Source organism: Monodon monoceros, unplaced genomic scaffold, assembly GCF_005190385.1.
Source record: "Monodon monoceros isolate NGI ecotype Baffin Bay Population unplaced genomic scaffold, NGI_Narwhal_1 Super_Scaffold_11, whole genome shotgun sequence".
NCBI lineage: Eukaryota > Metazoa > Chordata > Mammalia > Artiodactyla > Monodontidae > Monodon > Monodon monoceros.
Window position 1 is genome coordinate 208,951 of NW_021703767.1, and position 18,590 is coordinate 227,540.

The following is an 18,590-nucleotide window of genomic DNA, read 5'->3' on the forward strand; positions in this document are numbered from 1 at the left end:
CCCCTGCATTGTCAGGCAGATTCCTAACCACTGCGCCACCAGGGAAGTCTGAAACCTGAGTTTTGAGCACCTGCATTTCATTCCTGCAAGGCCAACCCTGACCCCCGTGTCTGTGTGGGCAGCGCCCTGGAGAAGCACTCAGCACCCTGATGGAGTGAGCAGGGCGCCAGGTGGGCCTGGGGTGGGTCTCCTGCACCCAGCTCTGAGGAGTGGGAAGGGCAGAAACCCTGGTGACCACCAGGTGCAGCCGGGGGGCAGGGGGTGTGGGGGGACCCCTCCTGAAGAACCTTGAAGCCAGCTGATTCCGAGACGTAAGGATTCACACGTGGAAATCAAAGGGGACTGGCACCACCAGGGAAGCCCAGTGGCCATGAAGGCTGCTGCCCACTGCAGCTCCCCCAGGCAGCCCGGCTACACCTGGGCAGCGGCCCGTCACATGGGGCAGAGGACGACCACAGCCTGGACGGGACTGAGGCAGAGGAGGCAGTGGTGCTCCCAGGAGACGTGCACAGTGTGGAGTGGAACTTCACTCCATTTGAGAGAATGAAAAAGCCTTTTCATTGAAGATAGCTATTTGTCGATACATTTAGCATTTCTGTATTTTTCAATCATTATTACGCTCCTCTGAACCACTTTTATTCATCAACATTAACTGTATAAACTTGTGCTTGTTCCCAAAATAAAAACCACTTTCCTTCAAAAACCCTTTGCCTCCTGACAAGCGCACTGGCTGAATTACTGGTTTCTTATTGTGCTTTGCGATCTCCCACCAGGCGGGCACTAAAGAAGCCCATGGGTGGGGTGGCATGGGGGGTACCTGGGCGGGGTGCTCGGCCCGGCGCTAGGGCTCCTCTGCCATCTACTTGTTGCCATTTCTTAACCAAAAAGCGTAACCTACAAAACAAGACAGAAAACATTGAAAACTAGAGCAAAACAGGAGTGAAAAGAACCAAGGAAATCCAGACGTGATGGGACCACGGAGTGAGAGCACGGCCCTCTACCCGGGCAGCCGCCAGCACCTTCCCGGCCCCGCCCCCGGCCCCTGGGCCCCCGGGCCCCCGGGCCCCCGACCCTGCCCCTCCACTCCCAGACCCGCCAGCTGGGGTCTGTCTGGTTCACCGCACTCCCTTCCATCGCTAACACACTTGACGGGCCCCGGACAGCTGGGGGAAATGGAGACCCTCGCCCTCCAAGTGGTGACGGGAGGTGCAGCGGTGTAGGGGCCCCTAGACCCCTCTCCTTGACGGCCCCCAGCAGCTCCCTCACAGCAGTGCTGCCTCTGAGACGCAAAGCCCAGAAGGCACCTCCACGTCGTGTTGGTGGAAAGACGGAGGCAGAGTTTGGGGCTCTCCCCACCCCAACCCAGCATCTGACATACTTCCTGGCACAGGGCATGTTCCCCAAAAATACAGAACAGATGGACGGACGGATGGACAGGTGACAGACAGAGTGACAGGCAGGTGGGTTGATAGTCTGTGGTCCGGAAAACTCAGAGGGAGGGAGGGCGCTAAGTGCCCGGAGGCCGGAGGAGGCCTCCACCCTGCGGGAGCTCCTGGCAAGGGTGCGGCTGGACCATGTGTGGTGCTGGGTCTCTGAGGGCAATGGGACCCACACTGCCTTTTGTGGTGCAGTCCAGGGAAAGGCCGAGGGGGCCCAGCCCACCCTGCTGTGTCTGGTCCCACAGGTGGAGGTGAGCGCGGCCCCGAAAAGGCAGCTCCGTGGGCACCAGAGCAGACACAGTGGCACAGTTCTTAGTGGGACAAACATTTTTAGAAATACAGCAGATTTTAAAATTATAAAATAAAATAGATTTTCATCACTGTTAATTCTGAAATAGTCAAAATTCCCTATCACACCAGGGAGTCCATCCGTACTCCAAAGTGGCGCCCTGCATGCATAACGGCTGCAGCTGGGCTGGGCTGGGCTGGGCCGGGCGGACACTTAGGGGTCAGGTGTACCTCCCCGCTGGGGGGCCCAGAGCGTGTCCTCCTGTGCACATGGCACCCTTTATGAAACACAAATTTGACTGAAATATAAGAAACTGAAACACGAAGAAGTGAAATGCAGTTTTAAGCTCGATCAGACATGTCTGTCATCATAAGAATACCATTAACGGGAAGGCTTTGTTGTACAATAAAAAGGCAGCCTTAAACCCTTCCATCTTAGAAGGTGCAGTTCTACATAACATGGTTTCCGGAAGACAAGGGTCGTCTATGTTTTAAGGCCTCAAATGTCATTCATCTTAAAAAAGGGAACAACTGTAGCATTTCAAAGACTAAACGACCCCAAGGCAGACAGGAGGCACGTGCCTCGGCGGTACCTTAAGACAGCAATCACCACCCTGACGGCAGTGCGGAATTTTGTAAAAGGGCGCGCCGCCACCGCTTTCTTATCCGCCTTGGAAGGAAATACTCCCAAGTGGGCGATCATGGAGAGTGTTTCTTGTTCAGAGTCCTGGAATCCACCAATCAACAGCAAAAGATACTTCTTTTGATAAATCAGGGCTTTTCTAAAGCTCTCTGCTCTCAGATAATGCAGGTACAATTTTTCCATCTAAAAGAAAAAGAAAAACCAGGGAAACTTAACCACAGGACAAAGACACCCTTCTCACAAGTCTCCATAGCACACTTGTACCAGGTGCTTTAAAAAGAACCAGACATCTTTCCTCAGCAAATTATCACAGCAGTCAGCTCCGCACGACATCTATAACCAGCAACAACCTTGCAGTTCAGAGTTGGATCTTGTTTATCTGACAAAACGCAGAGCACAGACGACCCTTCACCAGCATCAGAGGAGCCCCGCGAGGGCCCAGGAATCGAACCACTAAGCACGGACCAAACTGGGGGCAGGTGGGGGTCCCATCACAGGTCTGCGGGCATCAGGGGTCGGGGAGACCTGAGGTCACAGGCAGAGGTTGGTGTCCGTACCCTAATACGGCTTTTCCCTCCAGAGAGACCCACAGCTTGGGCCTCACTGTCAGAAGCGCTGACTGAACTGTGGGCTCAAGGCTTTTCCAGGCTGTGGACACTATCGTCTGTAATTCAAGCACCAAGGCTTTCACCTCTTAACCCAGGATTTTAGAAAGCGCCACGGGCGCCGCACAGAGGATCTCTAGGGCAGTGAAAATGCTCTGCATGACACCGTTGTGGTGGACATTCGTCATCTTACACTTGTCAAACCCACAGAATGTATGGCCCCAAGAGCAGCCTGCACGTGATGACAACGTGACGCTGTGGGTCTATGGACTGCAACACACGCACCGCCTGGGGGGAGTGGATGGTGGGGCACAGGATTCGGGAAATCTCCGTACTTTCCCCTCAATTTGGCTGTGAACCTAAAACTTGCCTAGAAACATAAATCTTAAACAAGTAAGAAGCAGCCACGAGACGGTGTCTGCACACCTAACACCACCCATGGGCTTGGTCTTACCTTGGCATTGCAGGCGCCAGCTTCTGGTGTGGGCAGTGCTGGGTCTGGGTGTTGTGCTGAGCCCAGTGAGCCCATCCTGTCCTGCTTCCACACAGACTTGTCCGACCTCTGCAATGACCACAGACAGCGTGTCTGCACAGCTGCTCTCCCAGGAGAGCATCTCAAGAAAAGTGGCTGAGGGCTTCCCTGGTGGTGCAGTGGTTAAGAATCCACCTGCCAGTGCAGGGGACACGGGTTCGAGCCCTGGTCCAGGAAGATCCCACATGCTGCGGAGCAACTAAGCCCGTGCGCCACAACTACTGAGCCTGTGCTCTAGAGCTTGCGTGCCACAACTACTGAGCCCACGTGCCACCACTACTGAAGCCCGCGCGCCTAGAGCCTGTGCTCTGTACCAAGAGAAGCCACCGCGGTGAGAAGCCCACGCACCACAATGAAGAGTAGCCCCCGCTCACTGCATCTAGAGAAAGCCCGCGCGCAGCAACAAAGACACAACGCAGCCAAAAAAATGAACGAAGGGAGGGAGGGAGGGAAGGAGGGGAAAAGAAAAGAAAAGAGAAGAAAAGAAAAAGGGGGCTGAGAGCACAGTGGTGCCCGCTCCCAGGACCGAGCCGCCCCCACGCTGTGCCCTCCGGACACGGGTGGGCTGGGGCAGGTGCCGGCCACCTGGGTCCCTCTTCAGCCTCTTCTCAGTGACATCCCGGTTGTTACGTGATTATTTTATTACACTCAAGGGTGGTTACTACACACTGTTTACTGAAGTATGATTATATAAAAGGCATATTTTTACTAAAAACAAAACCCTCACATTTGAGAAATCACCCTGAATTCAAAGCTTTAAGCCTATTAGACACCCCTGTCCGCACTGGCCCTAGAAATGCTGCCCCTGGCAGATGCAGACACCCAGCTCTGTTCAAGCGCCATCAAGCCACACACCCTGGACACCTCAGGAGGGGCCCACACCGCACAGAGGGGATGTCGTGACCAGGCCACATGTCCCAACACTGGCAGCGTGGCCTGGACACCACACTGTGCTGAGCACCCCAGAGCTCCGGTGTGGACACACGAACAGACGAAGGGCCCCACAGGGAGGGCCAAGGCTGCTGCCCACAACGGACAGCCAGGACCGCCTGTCGCCGAAGCCAAGGCCAGCTCGGAACACTCTTGGGGCCGTGTGCTCAGCTGCCGGCCAAGGCAGCCTGGCTGCGCCGCCCACAACTCAGGGCAGGACTCGGAAGAGGGAGGTGCCGAGCTGGGTGACCTCCCTGCTGGGACAGAAGGAAGGGACCACATTTCCCGGTTCTAACAGAGCCTGGTCTCTCCGGGGAAAAGACACTCTAGCAACAGAAGTCACCCCGACACAAAGGAGAAGACGCTCCAGTCTGTCCACCCTCAGCCTGCCTCTCGCTCGCTCATTACATTTATTTCCTGATTCATTACCTTCCAGGCGAAGGACAAAGCGTCCCAGGTGTGGTGCTTTAGTCCACCCCAAGCGCCCTCTGAACAAGGAGCCCCCAGGGCAGCAGGCCGTGCTCGGTGCCAACGGCACCTCTTGTCTTTGCAGTCCCTCCCGATGAGGCACAGGGCCACGGGTCTGCCAGCAGTTGGGCTCCACGAGCAAAGGAGCCCCCTTAACCCCACAGCGCTTCAGACAGACAAAGTGGAACTGGACAGAACTGAGAAGACGGAGGTCCCACTCGGGGACACACCACCGCCCTCTGGTAGCTGCCAATGGGACCTGCCTGGCCTTGACAGGGCACCCTGCCCAGGAGCACCAGAAACACCAAGCCCTGCACAAAGAACCTTCCGGAAGAGAAAATACTAGGCACGGACGGTCTCCCTGGTGCATCTTAACACGCATTTCAGGAAGAAATGAATACCAGCTCTACACAATCTCTTCCAGAAAACAGGAGGGAACACGTCCCAGCTCACTTCACAGGGACGAGACCAAAGACAATGACTAAAACCCTCCAGGTTAACATCCCACATGAAGCCAGATACGAAAACGTAGCCAAAATATATGCAAATCGAACCCAGCCTGCAGCCACCGGGGCCCCAGGACACGTACCCTGCGCGCGCAGACCTCCTGCGGGGTCCCCGGGGCCCGGGGGCTCCTCTCCAGCCGGGACACGGCCCTGCACAGCTCCGCCCTCTCCCGCGTCACCGTGCTGAGCGCTCTGCTCAGGGACTCGTTGTCCTTCAGCAGGACGTCCACCAGCTGGACCTGCAGCTCCACCGTCGTCTTCTTCTTGAGGAGAAAACGAGATCAGAAAACGTTTTGTTAAAAGCCGCTATTCGTGGCTTTTACTGTCAGCTGTTTTCAGGGATTGTAAGTTTAAACATATTTGGGGTTGGTGGGAAGCTCGCGGGGCTGGGCAGAGTCCATGTACGGGAAGGAGAGAGCAAAAGCCATCAGATCGCTTTTCCTCTCGCTCTCCCATGAAACAGACTTTGCACGAAACCAGGTACGGACAGAGGAAGGCTGTCACAAAACATGACCCTCTCCCTGTTCCGACAGCACCACGGGCAGAGGCAGGACGTGACGGGCGGCGTGGGGAGCACGCTCATCCCTGAGGGTCCCTCCGAACAGGCGCGTTCTTTCCAGGCCCCAGCGGGCGCAGGACACCGGCAGGGTCAGCTCTCCTGCTGCCTGTGCTGCGTGCTGCTTCCACGACAGACCTCACGACGTCCTGACCGCCACGGAAGTTTGTCGGGAATTCATAGCAGCAGTCAGGACTCGAAGCACCCCCAACGCTGCTGACGGGCAGCTCATTTCCAGCCCAGAGCCTCAACACAAGTGCGTGAGCGGCAGATAGGCCGGGGCATCGGCCATGGAGCGGGACAGACCAGCTCCCCCATGGGCACGAGGAACAGTGCATTGAGCCAACCATGCGACAGGCCGAGGCCGGAGGCAGGTCCGGCCACAGTGAACAAGAAAGCTGGTCTCACCCGGCAGGAGCTGGATGCGCCCAATTCAGACTTGAGCGTCTCCAGCGTGTGAAGCAAGGACGCCACTGCCTTCTCGTTTGACGACGTCCAATCACTGATGGTCCTGGAGAAGCACACGGACACTCAGAAGGTGCGTGTGGGTCCCGGGCGGCAGGCACTCCGCGCAGCGCCCGGGGAGCCTGGCGGTGACTGTGGCAGCCGGGAGGCGGCACGGCCTGGAAGTGGGCAGTCTGTGAAGCCCGGAAGCCTCCAGCCACTGAGCGCTGACCACAGACCACGGAGGCTCCCTCAGTGTGTCCACCTCCCCCTGCTGCTCTCTGCTGGGACTCTGAGTCAGCTACTAAAATGCTGTCCCTAAGCAAGACTTTGCTGCTCCATTAACTAAACCCAATTACAGACAAGAGAGCTGTATGGTCTGAGCTTCCGTGTGCTCAGAAAAGGGCAAATCAACATTGGTTCCCGCCAAACAGCAGGGTCGTGGGTCCTCGACCAGGCGGACGCATCCTGGCCCCATGGGCAGCGGGCCAGGGTGTCAGGCGAGGCGAACGCTGCACAGACACCGGGCACCAGCCCTGCCTTGGGGGACTCGGGTGGGAGGGGGGCTGGCCTTGGGCCAGACCCTCTGGGTGGTGAGCAATGGAAAAGGGACACAGAGAGACCTGATCTGAAAGACACCTGGATTTCCTGTCACATGAGAATGCAAAGACCACAATGCTGTCATCATCTTTCAAGAGAATACTGCCCACGAATTCATCCACACACGTGGGATGAGAAATAGAGCGCGTTTCATGAAAACCTGAACCCGAAATCAAAGGCACGCCCCACTCAGAATTTTTCCCAACATCAAAGGTGCTGGGCATGTGGCCGGGGCAGTCCCGAGAGACTTGCCTGTCCACTGTCTGGTTGATGAAGCTGGTCAGAAGCCCCGCAGCACACAGCAGCTGCTGCCGCACCTTCTCTAGGCCCTGCTGCTGCTCCCGGGGGCGCGCAGGCTCCGACTCTGGCTCCGGGCGGGGGCGCGCGGCCTCCCTCGCCTGCAGCTCCCTCACCGTCTGCTGGAGCTGCAGGATCTTGTGCTCATCCCGCTGGCGCTGCAGCTCTAACTCCCGCTGTCAGCAACGGCGAAAAACAGAAGCGAGCCTCACACACGGTCCGGGGTGGAGACCGGGGCCAGGAGCTCAGCACAGGGGCCGCCCAGTCCGGCCCCGGGCCCCGACCGACCAACCCCCAACACGCTGCACACGGGGGCTCCAGGTGCGATGCGGAGTCAGGGTCCCCCCACTCCGGGGATCCGGGACAGGACCCGGGATGGGACGAGCCACAGCCCAAGTCTGGCCCCCCACCTCAGTACGCATGCGGGCACTGAGTGGGTGCTCAACACCGAGAAGGCGGGCCTGAGTCTCAGGAGGCCCTGTGCCCCCCATTCGCGATCCCTGTCCTTCACTGCGGAGATGCCAGGGGACCCAGCCGGCCAGGCCACTCCCTGCCCCACACCCAGGACCCGAGTCTCCACAGGGAGACAGCAGACCACCGACAGAAACTGTAAATAATATTTATCTCCACGTGCTAAGAAGTTCAGGGAGCGACGGGGGCTCGGAGAGCATGGGGGCTGACCCCAGGGGATGATGCCTGGGGAGGGGGGATCCAGGGAAACAAAGACGGCCAGGCCGGGCAGGGCGGAACCAGACAGGGCAGAGAGGGCACAGGCCCAGCCCAGCCACTCCTCAGGCCGGCACACAGACCAGGCCTGCTTCCCACCCAGCGTCTCCCGCCCTTTCCCAGCATCACCCCCATTCAGTGCTCGAGCCTCCTCAGGAAACTGTGATCCTTTTTGATCTATTTTCCAGATGAGGAAAGTAACAAAACCAAGAGACCCACTGGTTTATTTTGTTTAAAAAAGATGAAACTGGCCCTGAAATAACTATCAGAGGCCTGGGCCACTACGGCCAGAAAAAGACCCCATAACCCAGATCAAGTGAAGTGACACCAAAAGGGCAACATACTTAGGAAAGAAAAATACATATCAATGTGCATCATGAGGGACAGTTACCAATTTGACTTGGAAAACACTGTTTGTATTTTTTTTAAGCAATTACATTTTTACAAACCAAAAACAAACCAAAAACAAAAAAAAAACAAAAAAAAAGAAAGAAAAACAAAAGAACCCCAAAATTAAATAAAAAGGTTTGGCAGAAGACTCTGGATAAGGTTTGGGAAGCCCCTTGAGAAGCACACGAAGACAACAAACCTCTCTCCCCTCACACGCACAAAAAACCTAGAACACACTCTGGGGGTCCCGAGTGACCAAGGCCCACCCAGGGCCGTGACTCTAGCCGCCTCCGTCAGGAAACCCCCGGCCTCTGCCACAGCCCCAAACGATTCCTCCACTTCCACGATCTCTAGTGATGAAACACGACTGCATTCCAGGCTGTTTAACCCCACCAAAACCACGAATCGTTACACACACAACACGCGTGAGCCTTGAAAACCCCATGGCAGGAACCAGACACAGAAGAAGGCCACATACCGTGTGATTCCACTGACACAAAACGACCAGAAGAGGCAAATCCAGAGATGGAAAGTAGACCAGTGGGTGCCAGGGGCTGGGTCCCCAACTAACAGGCCCAGGGGTCCCTTGTGGGTGATGAACATGTTCTAAAATTGACTGCAGTGATATCAGGCTGCACAACTTTTGAATATACTGAAAACCGCTGAATTGTGCAACTGAAAGTTGTGAACTCAGTAGCATGTGAATGATATCTCACTAATATTTATTTCTTGACGATTTCACGGCAGCCTAACCATTAAAAAGACCAGGCCATTGGTTTTCCTTGTGCATTTTAAGAGCTTTTTATAATTTCCCAAAACCCCCAAAAAGAAATAATAAAGGTAATATTTTTGAAGTTCTAAAAAATATTTTTAAAGAGAGCAAAATAAAGGTCAATCCATGAGAAAACACAGGATATAATTTCCTCAGAAACAAATGCTTTTGGTCAATGTATAATGTATCTAAAATTAAGACCCATCCAAAAAATAAAGGAGGGAACACTTCCCAGCCCATCCTGCAAGGCCAAGATCTTCCTGATATCAAAAACAAAAGCACCACAAGAAAAGAAAACTACAGAACATATCTCTCATAAATATAAATGCAAAATCCTTAACAAAATACTAGCAAACTGAATCCAACACTATTTAAAAAAGAATTATACACCAAATTCAAGTGGGATGCATCCCAAGAGTGCTAGGATGACTGAATATATGAAAATCAATGTCCTATATCATATCAAGAGAAGGACAAAACCCATAAATCTGAAAAGACACAGAAAAAGAAAATCCAATACTCTCTCATGATTAAAAATAAAAAAGATCGAATAAACTAAAAATAGAAGGGAATTTCCTCCGGTTAGGGCCACCTACAGAAACGGCACGACTGCCAACACACTCAGCAGTAGAAGACTGACTGCTCCCCAAGATCAAGAACCAGGCTGGGCGCCTGCCCCACACGCTGTGGTTCTGGCCAGGGCAGTCAGGCAAGGAGAAGAGACAAAGGCGTCCAGGTTGGACAGGAACAAGTAAAACTATGTCTATTTGCAGAAAACATGATCTTCTATATGGAAAATCCCAAAGAATCCATTAAAAATATTGGAACCAATAATAAATCAGTTCAGCAAGGTTACAGGAATTAAGATCAAGGTGTGAAAATCACCCACATTGCTACACATTCGCAACAACCTGAAAACAGAAGTAAAAAATAATCCCATTTACGACAGCATCAAAAAATAATATTTAGGAATAAATTTAACAAAAGAAACGCAAAGCTTATCACCTGAAAGTGACAAAACATTATTGAAAGAAACTAAGGAGCTAAACAGACAGAGAGCCCTTCCGATTTCATGGATGGGAAGACCTAGCATTGTTAAGGAGACAACACGCCCCAAAGCGATCTACAGACTCAGTGTGATTCCTACCAAGATCCCAAGGGCCTTCACGCAGAAGCGGAAAAGCCGATCCTCAGACGCACACGGAACCGCAAGGGGCCCCGAGGATCCAAAACCACCTTGGGAAAGAACAAGGTCGGAGGACGCGCGCTTCCCGACTTCCAGCCGCCGCGCTGACCAAACCAAGGGGCAGCCCGGAGCCAGGACAGGCCCTCCGGCCGTGGCAGGCTCACCAGCGTCTCCCTGTCTGTCTGCCACCTGCTCCACTTCTCCGTGTCCGCTCGGCTCGGCCTCGGCTGCACTGCCGTCCTGGCATCCCGGCTGCTCTAAACTCCCCCACGCTCTCGGCAGAGTCTCCACGGGAGGCCTCGGCGCCGCACTCACCTCCTGCTCCCTCTCCACGTCCTGGCGGTGCATGTGGGCCTCAGCCTCCAGGGCTCGCTGCCGCGCGGCCTCCAGCGCCACCTCCAGCTCCAGCACGCGGGCCTCGCAGCCCCTGAGCTTCTGCAGCAGAGCCGGCTGCGCCTGCTTGTCCTGCGGCCGCCGGCTCAGCCGCTCCGTGAGCAGGCGCTCGTGCTGCAGGGCCTCGGACAGCTCGCGGGAGCGGCCCTGCTCGGCCTCCAGGCTCCGCTGCAGCTCCGAGAGGCGGCCACGCTCCTGCGCCAGCAGCGCCTCGCAGCGCGAGGCCTCGATCTGCAGCTCCTTCCGGAGGTTGTCCTTGGCCGTCTGCTCGTGTTTTAGCACCACGCACAGCTGGTTACTCTGAGCGCACTGCTTCTCCAAAGACGCCCTTAACTCCTGCATCGGGGAAAAGTGAGACGAGGCAAGAGCATCTAAACAGCTCCTGCAGCTAGAGCTTCTGATGTTATACTTTGGGTAGAAGGAGGGCGAGAAATAACCCCTCTTCTCGTGGCTCCGCCGACCTTCCTCGGGGATGAGGCGCTGCTCTGAGCACAGTGCAACGTCCCAGGTTCACCTCCCTCCCTGAATCAGGGGCTCCGGTGCTGCTGAAGGGCGGGCCCTCGACCCCCTCACGGTGCTCGGCTCAGCCAGGCCTACGGGTGGCCTCAGCATGGCCACACGGCTGCCGCACAGGGCACCGGCCCGAGGCCTCCCCTATGCACAGGCGGGGCCCCCACGCAGCTCTGAGGCTGCACTGCCCTCACGGAAGCGAATGCCCGGAGGCGGGGGCCGCACATGCAGGGACCCTCTGAGCCCTGAAGGTGTAGCCCTGGCCCCTGGGCACAGTCGCGGCCGCGCACGTCACCTCCAGGGTCCTGGCGCTCTGGCCCTCCTTCTGCAGGCACTGCAGCCGCTCCTCCTCCAGCCGGCTCTGCAGGGCCCGCTCCTTGGTGCGCTCGGCCTCCAGCTGCTGCAGCGCGGCCTGCAGGTCATCCTCCTTACTGTCCAGCGCTGACCTGTGTGGGCCACAGGCTCTCAAGGGGACGCCGGCCAGCACCCAGGCTCCCAGGGCTCCCAGGGCAGGGAGGGCGGGCCCTGCAGTGTGCGTGGCCCCCCACGAGCCTGCAGGAGCAGAGGCTCCTCCCCAACACCCATCACGACAGCCTGGCAAACCGCGGCTTCGGACGGCATCTTTCACTTCAAGGCCAAGAACGTGGCAGGGGCCACGTGACTTCCAGCATTGTTCGGCCAGAAGCCTGAGGGCAGGACGGGGCTAGAAGGTGGAGCCTTGCCAGTGGGGCCGCACCTCAGCTGAAGGACCTCCTTCTGCACCTCGTCGAGGGACTTCAGCAGCCGCTCCTTGTCCTGTCTACACTCGCAGAGCTCAGATTTCAGATCTCTGACTGTGTTCTGTTCCACCACCAGCAGCTTCCGGACGTTATTTGCTTTCTCTTGCTCTTCGTTCAGGGTTTTCTGCAGGTCGCTTACTATACGTTTTTCCTGCTCAACCTTATACGCCAATAACTCAACTAAGAAAAAGATTAAATGAATTAAAATAGCATTATTCATGAGTCCAAAGTGAGCCGCACATATGATTTTAACAAATCAGTAACAAACTAGCAAAGGAAGGGAATGTGTTCACTCTGGGGGGACAGGAAGCTTCTATGACCCAGAAGCCACTGTTTCTGATGGAACCCAGATACTCGGGACACATGCCTTCTGCTCACACCCTGCCAGCTTCGCCGTCGTGGCCAGTGAGCATCCAGAGAGAGACACACGGGCAGAGAGCGGGCGGGACCACCCAGCCGTGCAGGTCATGTGATGCAACAGGGTTCCGGGGTTGGGGGGGCACACGCCCTCTCGACCCCTGCGATGTTCAGGCCCGGAGTCTCCCAAGGGCAAGGCTGGAGCTGGGCCAAGACAGACCTCCATGGAGCCCACCCAGCCCAGGCAGCTTCGCAGAGAACCCGCCCAGAACTAGGAGCACACACACCCACTCCTCCAGGAACCGAAACTAGAAGAAAGAAAACCGCGGACCAGGACCCTCGTGAACACAGATGCAAAATGCGAGCGAGTCCGGCCCGGAAGTGCCCAGCGTGAGGCAGCATGCTGAGGCTGGGGCTCGAAGGCAGGCTGCCCCATGGGACGGAGCCCAGGCCTCACTCAGCACTCAGAGCATCCCCAGGGCAAGTGGCAAGAACAGGAGGAGAGGAGATGGGGAAGAAAAGATAAGATAAAGTGTTCTCTCCCTGCAGGTGACATGAGTGTCTGTGTAAAAATCCCGGCGTTTAAATCAAACTCAGAAACCTGCCACAGGCCGCTTCAGCCTCTTGCGAGCCCCAGTAACCCTCACAGACGTGGGCCTGCGGCGCCCAGCACGCTGGCGCCAATGCGGCCCCCACCAGCTGCTCACCGGGATGCTAGGCAAGGCCTCCACCCTGACTGGCACACGTTCTGCACTCGATGGCCTGGGGAGTCAGCGAGGGGCTCACTGGCCTGCCTGCCACCTCCTGACAGGTGAGTGTCAGGATCAACGTTTCGGGGACGCAGCCGAGAGACCACACCCACCCTGCCTCCGCAGCTGGTGCTCCTGGTGGTTCCCGCGGGCCTCCGCACTGGTCAATGCCACGCACAGCTGCTGCAGCTTCTCCTGGTTCTGCAGGTGCGTCATCCGCAGCTGGGCGCGCAAAGCCTGGATCTCGGACATCAGGCTGCTCCTGTCCGACAGGCGAAGGTGCTCCAAGGACCTCTCCTGCAGGTCCCCCTGCAGACGGGGTGGCAGGGGATCAGGGCAGGGGGACATAAGACACGTCAGAAGAAGGGGGTCCTGAGAGCTGGTGTGCCAGGCAAGAGCAGCTCCCAGTGTCGCTGCCACAGGAGGACGCAGGGGACAACCGTGCGGCATGAACGCGGGCACAGTGGCCCTGGAACCCTCAGATTGCACGCAGCTCTGCCCCCAGCACCTTGGTCTCGCTTGCTGGGCCCAGTGGACGCTCGCCATGCACCCTGCCCTCTCTTACGAGGGAACTGGCGGGAAGCAGGCTCCCACAGCCCTCGTGGTGTCGACCCTCCAAGCCTGGGCTCAGCGCTCACAGCCTGGAGCTGGGCCGCCTAGAAAGGCTCTTTTGCTTTCAAGGAAAGGCCAGTTACTTCCAGAACAGAGTGAGATCCTGAAGGAAGATAAGTGCACAGAGTTTTCCACTTCACGGAATTCACGCATAAAAACACAGTGTTATCTGTGGACTGCAGCAGGATTTGCTGCTCAGTCACTGCCTTGCTCTAAGGTGGGGCGAAACACGTTCCGTCACCCTCTGTGTCAGGGTGGGCTCCGGGGGGAAGCCAAGGCATGAGCTCACCTGCTCCTGGACCATCTTCTCCAGCCTCTCCAACAGGGAGCCGCAGCCCCCAGGGCCTGAGCCACAGGGCCGGGGCCACAGCTCGACTCTCAGTATCTCCCGCTCCTTTTCAAAGGCCTCTTGCACGATCTGCAGAAATTCCCCTCTCCAGTCGAGGCCCACATTGGAAGGTTCCTAAAATATCGAAACAAAGAGCCCGTGTCCCTATAAACATCCTGCAGGTTCAAACAGAACCCACCCCGACTTATGGGGACACACAGACGCCCATGACTGCCTAGGGGCACGAGGAGCCAGCTCTGGGCAGAGAACCCCCCCCAACACGACGGGGAGGTAAGACAGAGTGAATGTCAGCAAGCAAACCTCTCTTCCGGCCACTGCACATGAGCCCCGGGTCCAGGGGAGGCCAGGCCCTGAGTGGCAGAGACAGTGTGTGTGCGTGTGCCTGCACGTGTGCATGTGTGGGGCATGTGCGTGCGTGTGTGTAGGGGCGGGGGGCGTGTGTGTGTGTGTGCAGGGGTGGGGGGCATGTGTGTGTGTGCATGTGTGTGTGTGCATGGGCGTGTGTGTGTGAGGGGCGGGGGGCGTGTGCATGTGTGTGCAGGGGTGGGGATGTGTGTGTGTGCATGGGCAGGGCGTGTGCGTGTGTGTGTGACGGGCGGGGGGCGTGTGTGTGTGTGTGCAGGGGCGGGTGTGTGTGCGGGTGTGCATGTGCGTGGGGGGAGGGGGGCGTGTGTGTGCGTACATGTGTGTATGCAGGGGCGGGGGTGTGTGCATGTGTGTGCAAGGAAGGGGTGCGTGTGCGTGTGTGCAGGGGCGGGTTGTGTGCGTGTGTGAGGGACAGGGGCGTGTGTACGCACGTGCGTGTGCAAGGGTGGGGGCGTGTGCGTGTGTGCAGGGGTGGGGTTTGCACATGTGTGTGCGTGTGTGCAAGGGCGGGGTGTGTGTGTGCAGGGGTGGGTGCGTGTGCGGGGTAGGGTTTGCACGTGTGTGTATGCAGGGGTGGGGTGTGTGCATGTTTGTGTGCGTGTGAGGGGTGTGTGCGTGTGTGTGCAGGGGCGGGGTGCGTGTGCATGTGTGTGTGCCGGGTTAGGGTTAGTGTCCACGCAGGGGGCGGTGTCTATACGGGTTAGGGTTAGGGTTAGTGTCCACGCGGGGGGGCGTGTCTTTACGGGTTAGGGTTAGTGTCCACGCGGGGACGGGGGTGTCTATACGGGTTACGGTTAGTGTCCACGCGGGGGGGCGGTGTCTATACGGGTTAGGGTTAGTGTCCACGCAGGGGGCAGTGTCAATACGGGCCACACATGGGCTGACTGCCTCCTGGCCACCTGCTTGGGCCCACCTGCCCCCTTCCCTTAAAGTTGGGGGTCTGCCCACTGCTCCGTCCACACTCCATGGCCGGCTGGCTTCCTTGCACACGGTTCAGCATCGGGCCCTCACCTCCAGGTTGCCCCTCGGCCCGGCCCCCATACCCATCTCTCCATCCAGAGCCTCCCTGCAGGGCTCCAGCCGGCCCCTTCCCCACAGCCCCTCCTGGAGACTGGAGCCCAGGGAACGCGAGTGGGAGGGTGGCTGACCAGGCATGGCCTCCCTGCCTGCCGCTGACCGCCTCTTGCTCCTCTACTCCCACTTCTGGGGCCAAGAAAAGCCCTCAACCAGGTCCATGCCCACTGCTTCTCTTCTGTACCTAGAAGGCCTGTACCTTCTCCCCCTTTGGGGGTCCTGGGGTGGGATGCTCCCTGGGAGCTGGTGCTGCCTCCAGCAGGCCCTGGCCCCCCATCGTGAGGCACCCGAGGGGGGCGCTGGGCTCGCCCCTGCTCAGGATGCTCGGGGTTCCACGGTATTCGGACAGGGCCAGGATGTGGTGGCTCTCGTCACACACCATCTGCAGCAAAGCCTGAAACGGACAAACATTTCAGAGAGGAGGAGAAGCAGCTTGAAACCTCTCACCGTCACTGCCCCGCTGTCACGCGCCAAGGCTCACCAGTCCGCCCCCACGGCCTTTGCACCAGAGACTAGAGTTGCTGCTCTGACCGTGAGGTTCTCAAACCTTCCTCCCCGTAGCTGTCACAGACAAGTAAACCAGCTTTGAACGAGTGAACTTCTGTGTGAGCTGCTCCAGCAAAGGCCCCACAATCCAGCCATCCCGCCTGCACCCTCACAGAAGATGCTCAGCTCAGGGAAATCTACAGCCAAGTCAGCAAGATGCCAGGCACCTCCCCGGCCCTCCCGGGACCACAGCGCCCCACCAGGAGGGAGACCCGAGAACTGCACAGGGACACCTCAGGGGAAAGGCACCTGCGGATGGTACCAGGCCAGCTACTGGCCACTGCAGCCCTCTCACGCCCCCCGGGGCGCCCAGAATATGTGAACACAGGAAGGGGTCTTCCACCCCACCAGGATTTGGAGTGGTAGTTACAGAGTGATGGGACATGGGACCTGGGACGTGCACGCCAGCCTTCTGTGCTGCCCATGGAGGCTGAGAGAGGAAGGTGCACCCCACCCAGGGCCACCCTTCTGGATGGCTGGTGCTACGGCCAATGCAGAGCACAAGTGACTGTGACCGTCCTCACACTGCGTGTCAACACAGGTTCCCGCAAGGGGCACGTTAGGGAAACAGAAAAATAGCAACGAAGAGGCCTATGACAAAGAATGACTAGTTACTTAACTAGAAACAGGTCTTCCTCTAATACTAATGACGTGACCAAAAACGTGAAACAGTAACATAAAAGCGCTAGACACCAAACTGTGTACTGTGTTTACTTTACAAGCGGCCATCTTTAACACTCTACAACAATTTCACTTTAAAAACAATGTATGTGATACAGAACGGACACAAATCACAGCCCTGGGGAAGGAGGGGTGGGGAGGCGGGGAGGCTGTATAGTGGACCGGGCCGCAGGCCGTAAACACCTTCTCCTGGGTCATATAAGGACAATAAAAGGTGTTCTGAAAAACACCTCTGGAAAAGAACAGCTGTGACGAGCGAGGTCCTCCACCCTCGCCAACCGGGCGCACGGCAGCCAGGAGGACGGACGTGGAGCGGCCCCCGGGCCACGGGCACAGTCAGGCCGTGAGATCCCGGAGCCTCCTGCCCTGAGGACCGCGGAGTCACAGGGGGCCTCGGCCTGCAGTCTCACAGCCGCACGTGAACCAGCTGCCCCGTGGGGCCCGTCTGCCCAGCTGACACACGCTTCCTGGCGTGACGGACCTTCACCAGCGTCGCCGGCCTCAGGGCGGCCAGAGCCGCGACCGCACGAGGCTCCTGAGACTCGGCCCCGCGGCGAGTGGCCCCCGCGCCCCACTGAGGATGGTGCAGCAGAGGGGCCGGCAGGGACACACAAGCCGTCTGACTGACCCAACAGGCTGCTGCGGGGTGGCCGCTCCTGACTTTCTCTCCTGCCACCTCAGCACTTCCGGAAAAGGCTCCAGGGCCTCTGCTAGGTCTCTTTCTTTCTTTTCTTTTTTAATAACTAAGGATCAAGTATTAAACCTCAAAGCCTAAGCATGAAACATTGTCATTAACAACCAAACTTTTTCCTTAAAAATTAGGAATTCTAGTATTTATGTCATATAAAAAATTGAGGAATGCACAAAAAGAAAAAACAGCTAGAAGACACGGCTCCAATTTCAATTCTTAAAGGAATAAAACCAGTTTCATTTCAAATACAATTTCAGAGAAGATTTTACTTAACATCAAAATTGTTTCCTTTGGGAACACTTACTATCTGAATTAGAGAACCCTCAAAGCGTCCTGGGAAAGCTTCCAAAGCCAAACAAGCAAAAACCACAACTGCTTCCCAAAACAGGGTCACGAGGTCTGGCACCTGAACGACACTCAGGAAGACCAATCCAGTTTCGCCTTGCGACTCGGGACAGCGCCACGCGTGCAGGCCCTCTGGGCGCTGTGCTGTGGCAGGCGCTGCGGGAGGAGCTGCCCCCGGCCACAGCGCCCGTGGCCCCCAAGCGTGGCCAGGCCCCACCTGGGACACTGTCCCTGCGGTCCTGCCACAGCGGCGCATCTCCCCCCTTTGAGCCGCTACACAAGGCACAAAGTCGTAGCAGGGCTGAGGCCAGCGCAGCTGCTGACGGGCCAGAGGGGAGGCCCCTCGAGCCCCCTCCCCTGCTCCCCACCAGCTAGTACCTTCACTTGCTTCGGATGGACTTCCTTCTCCTTCCTGGCGCCCAGCGGCCGTCGGAACCTCCGGGGGGTGAGAGGCGCTGCGGGACCAGCAGTGGGTGCTCCCGGTCTTCCCGAGCCTTGGCTTAGTGTCTTTCCAAACCCTGCGCCATCACCTAGAAACACACCGCAGAGTCAGGGCCTAGACCCGCGACTCTGGTGGCGATCCTCGGGGACGGCCCCGAAGCACCGGGAGAGCCACGGCCAGGCCCTCTCACCAAAGGAAACATCGATGGACACCCCCAGACAGTAAAAATGTTTCATAAAAACGTAAGATGAGAGCTACACACGTTAAGTAAGAAAACGTACATTTTGCACGTTTAGCATGTTAATGTCCGTGAT

At 57.3% G+C, this 18,590-nt stretch overlaps 1 protein-coding gene across 4 annotated transcripts in view; it reads right to left on the bottom strand.

Annotated features, from left to right (window-relative positions):
* PCNT (pericentrin) overlaps positions 1–18,590 on the bottom strand; it is a 97,041-nt gene that overhangs the window by 3,528 nt on the left and 74,923 nt on the right. For 3 of the 4 annotated variants that reach the window (XM_029214211.1, XM_029214212.1, XM_029214214.1), the window contains 13 exons: positions 18,213–18,364; positions 15,771–15,965; positions 14,072–14,245; positions 13,284–13,479; positions 12,022–12,244; positions 11,581–11,731; positions 10,698–11,111; positions 7,264–7,484; positions 6,376–6,478; positions 5,495–5,674; positions 3,430–3,537; positions 2,321–2,553; positions 818–894 (listed from right to left, as the gene is read on the bottom strand). In XM_029214211.1, coding sequence (XP_029070044.1) covers positions 818–894; positions 2,321–2,553; positions 3,430–3,537; positions 5,495–5,674; positions 6,376–6,478; positions 7,264–7,484; positions 10,698–11,111; positions 11,581–11,731; positions 12,022–12,244; positions 13,284–13,479; positions 14,072–14,245; positions 15,771–15,965; positions 18,213–18,364 — 2,427 coding nt within the window. The remainder of the gene's footprint in view (positions 1–817; positions 895–2,320; positions 2,554–3,429; positions 3,538–5,494; positions 5,675–6,375; positions 6,479–7,263; positions 7,485–10,697; positions 11,112–11,580; positions 11,732–12,021; positions 12,245–13,283; positions 13,480–14,071; positions 14,246–15,770; positions 15,966–18,212; positions 18,365–18,590) is intronic. The other variant, XM_029214213.1, reaches the window with a different exon arrangement.